Source organism: Rhincodon typus, chromosome 29, assembly GCF_021869965.1.
Source record: "Rhincodon typus isolate 14 chromosome 29, sRhiTyp1.1, whole genome shotgun sequence".
NCBI lineage: Eukaryota > Metazoa > Chordata > Chondrichthyes > Orectolobiformes > Rhincodontidae > Rhincodon > Rhincodon typus.
The window spans coordinates 39,159,857-39,163,598 of record NC_063360.1 but is presented as its reverse complement, the minus strand read 5'-3'; the positions used below and the strand labels follow the sequence as shown (position 1 = coordinate 39,163,598).

Sequence of the window (3,742 nt, the reverse complement as noted above, 5' to 3'; positions counted from 1 at the left end):
CAGTGCTGAGGGAGCGCCGCGCTGTCGGAGGGTCAGTGCTGAGGGAGAGCCGCGCTGTCGGAGGATCAGTGCTGAGGGAGTGCCACGCTGTCGGAGGGTCAGCTCGGCTTGTGGGTGACTGTAAATAATTGCACAATGACAACTGTGAAGAGCAGAAGGATGTTCTCCTTGTGAACTTGATCAGTTCATTATTTGGATGCCATTACTTTTCTATTTGTGGAAGCTTACTGTATACAAATTGGCTGCTATATTTCCCACATTACAAAAAATCTGCCATTGGCTGTTGAGGATTTGGTGATTGCTGGGGCACAGAAGGTGATGTTTTTTCCTCTTTCTAAGCAGCTGGGGTTAAACTGGTCGCTGATTTCTCCCAAATAGTTTGTGATTTGTATCTAATTGGTGGCTTGCTAATCTGTTCTGTGCTGGTCAGAGATCGCCCAGTACAAACTAAAGCCAGTTCACAGATTCCTGAAGATACCATGAGCTTATAGTCCATCCTGAAACTGACAGGGCTTACAATATTCTTGCACTTTCACTGAGAGGAGAGCCAATTTGCTCAGAATGTGAAAAATCTCACCCCCAGATTGCTGGAGCCAGTTTCTATTTGCTCAGTGTTTACAATTGTGGATGAAGTGTTGTCATTTACCTTGAGGAAAGCTCCAAGTTCACCTTTCAGCAGATCCTTCAGCTCAGCCTTGGTCAGAATGTATTTGTCCCCCTCCTTTCCTGAGTATTTGTAGAAAACTTTAATGATGTCGTCCATGGCTCCTTCCAGCTGGGAGAGCATCTTGATGCGGTGCCTGCGATCGGGAGGGAGCTGCTGCAAACAAAAGTCAGGGCTAAGGAAAATATTTGATTGTAAAACAGTAAACACTTTGCACCCAGAGACAACACAAAGTTTCTCCAGCAACTGCTCTGTTTCTGAAAGCATCAAATCTGAAAATCACACATCAGCTCTTGTCCATTTAAGCTGCAAGTTCATCTGATCAATTCATGGACAATTCAATCTCTTTCATTTAGTTTTTTTTCTTCAAGGCTGTTTTTAGAAGCAGGAAATCAACAGTACAACTAGAGTAGGATCTACCTGAGAGCAGTACTTACCAGTGAATGGGGACCGTGCTGATAGTTAGCTGGAGTTTATACAGAGCACTGGCCAGCCCCCGGTCCTCACGCTCCCTTCACACAAGGTGCTAACCGCAAGCTCCCCAAACTTATAGGCACTGAGTGCAGTCTGATTGGTACAGACATCGGTCCTGCCTCTCTTGCCCCAGTGGAAACTGTTAACAAACAAAACAAGCTGAGTACCCACCTCCCACAACTCCAAACCACCCCCCCAGGGGGCATTCCGAACACAACCTGCTCCCACGTGGGCCAGCCCAGAACAGTAACAGAGTGTTTATGTCACTGCACCCCAGCGGCATGAATCCCAGATCCACAAACGGAAACTGGGCAATTCAAATTCAATGAATTAAACAGCTCGAGCCAATATTGTTGACCAGGAAACAAATGGATTGTTGTAGAAACACATCCCACTCACCACTGTTCTTTTCAGAAGGGAATCTGCCGCATCCTTATACTGTCTGGTCTACACGTGACTCCAGACCAACAGCAATGTGGGTGAGTCCTAACTGCCCTCTGAAAAGGATAAGCTCAGCTGTGTCAACCGACCGTGAAAGGGCATAAGATTAAAACCATGCACCACTCGGTGCCCACCCAGGCACCAGAAATGACAATAGTTGTAGAATCTGTCCTGTTGACCCTGCAAAGTCCTCCTCACTAACATCTGGGGGTTAGTGCCAACATTGGGAGAGCTGTCTCACAGACTAGATAACCAACACCCTGACATAGTCATACTCACAGAATCATACCTCACAGACAATGGCCCAGACACCACCATCACCATCCTTGGATATGTCCTGTCCCACCAGCAGGACAGACCCAGCAGAGGGGGCAGCACAGTGGGATACAGTCGGGAGGGAGTTGCTCTGGGAGTCCTCAACATTGACTCCGGACCCCATGAAGTCCCTTGGCTTCAGGATAAACATGGGCAAGGAAACCTCCTGCTGATTACCACATACTGTCCTCCCTCAGCTGATGAATCAGTATTCCTCTATGTTGAGCAACACTTAGAGGAAGCACTGAGGGTGGCAAGGGCACAAAATGTACTCTGGGTCGGGGATTTCAATGTCCACCACCAAGAGTGGCTCGGCAGCAGTACTACTGATCGAGCTGGTCAGGTCCTAAAGGACATAGCTGCGAGATTGTGTCTGCAGCAGGTGGTGAGGGAACAACGAGAGGGAAAAACGTACTTGACCTCATCCTTACCAATCTGCCAGCTGCAGATGTATCTGTCCATGACAGTATCGGTAAGAGTGACTGTATCAGAGTTGGATCATAACCTCGCACCATGGCCCATGAGCACCAGCGACTGCCAGAAGCAGAAGTTAATGCTGGGAATGGTGCGCTAACACTGAACATCGGAATGGATGTGTGCATGTGGAGCCATGCAGCTTAGAGGGAATGTTGGCCACAACACAGGACAACTTGCATACCAAACAGCGAAAGCAACAAGTGATAGACAGAGCTAAGTGATCCCACAACCAACTGATCAGATCTAAGCTCTGCAGTCCTGCCACATCTCATCGTGAATGGTGATGGACAATTAAACAACTCACTGGAGGAGGAGGCTCGACAAGTATCCCCATCCTCAATGATGGAAGAGCCCAGCACATCAGTGCAAAAGATAAGGCTGAAGTATTCAGAGCAATCTTCAGCCAGAAATGCCAAGTGGATGATCCATCTCGGCCTCCTCCAGTGGTCCCCAGCATTACAAATATCAGTCTTCAGCCAATACAATTCACTCCACATGATGTCAAGAAACAGTCAGAGACTCTGAATACTGTAAAGGCTACAGGTCCTGGCAAAATTCTGGCAATAGTACTGAAGACTTGTGCTCCAGAACTTGCCGCTCCCCTAGCCAAGCTGTTCCAGTACAGTTACAACACTGGTATCTACCCGACAATGTGGAAAATTGCCCAGATATGTTCTATATATAAAAAGCAGGACAAATCCAACCCAGTTAATTACCGCCCCATCAGTCTCCTCTCGATCATCAGTGAAGTGATGGAAGGTGTCAGTAACAGTGCTTTCAAGCAGCACCTGCTCAGCACTAACCTGCTTAGTGACGCCCAGTTTGGGTTCCGCCAGGGCCACTCAGCTCCTGATTTCAATAGATCAAATTACCTCCTTCTATGTCAGATGATTCTATGATCAACAATATCTTTGGTGAGAACCTGGAGCTGAATTCTGGATGTGAAGTGAGAGAGTCATTTCTACTGCTTTCTCCCTGGCCCTTCAATTTACTCCTCTTTAGATAATGATCCAAATCAAATTGAAAAGCACAGTTAAAGGAGTGTGATGGAATACTCCCCACTTTCCTGGATGAGTGCAGCTCCTATAACACTCAAGAAGCTTGACACTATCGAGGACAAAGCAGCTCACTTGATAAGCATCATATCTATAAACATCCACTCTCTCCACCACTGACACTCAGTAGCATCAGTATGTACTATGTACAAGATGCATGGCAGAAATTCACCAAAGATCCTTTGACAGCACCTTCCAAACCCAGGACCACTTCCATTTTGAAGGACAAGGGCAGTGAATCCATGGGAATACCACCCCCTGTAAGTTCTCCTCCAAGCCACTCACCATCCTGACTTGGAAATATATCACTGTCACT

General features: G+C 47.2%; 1 protein-coding gene across 2 annotated transcripts in view; it reads right to left on the bottom strand.

The window, feature by feature from the left end:
* Positions 1 to 1,211, bottom strand: part of LOC125486451 (protein S100-A1-like) — a 6,913-nt gene extending 5,702 nt beyond the window's left edge. Inside the window, exons 1-2 of one of the 2 annotated variants that reach the window (XM_048614026.1) lie at positions 1,102 to 1,211; positions 647 to 820 (exon numbers count right to left, since the gene is read on the bottom strand). In XM_048614026.1, coding sequence (XP_048469983.1) covers positions 647 to 787 — 141 coding nt within the window. In that variant the 5' untranslated portion in view covers positions 788 to 820; positions 1,102 to 1,211. The remainder of the gene's footprint in view (positions 1 to 646; positions 821 to 1,101) is intronic. The other variant, XM_048614027.1, reaches the window with a different exon arrangement.
* Between the last annotated feature and the right edge of the window lie 2,531 nt (positions 1,212 to 3,742).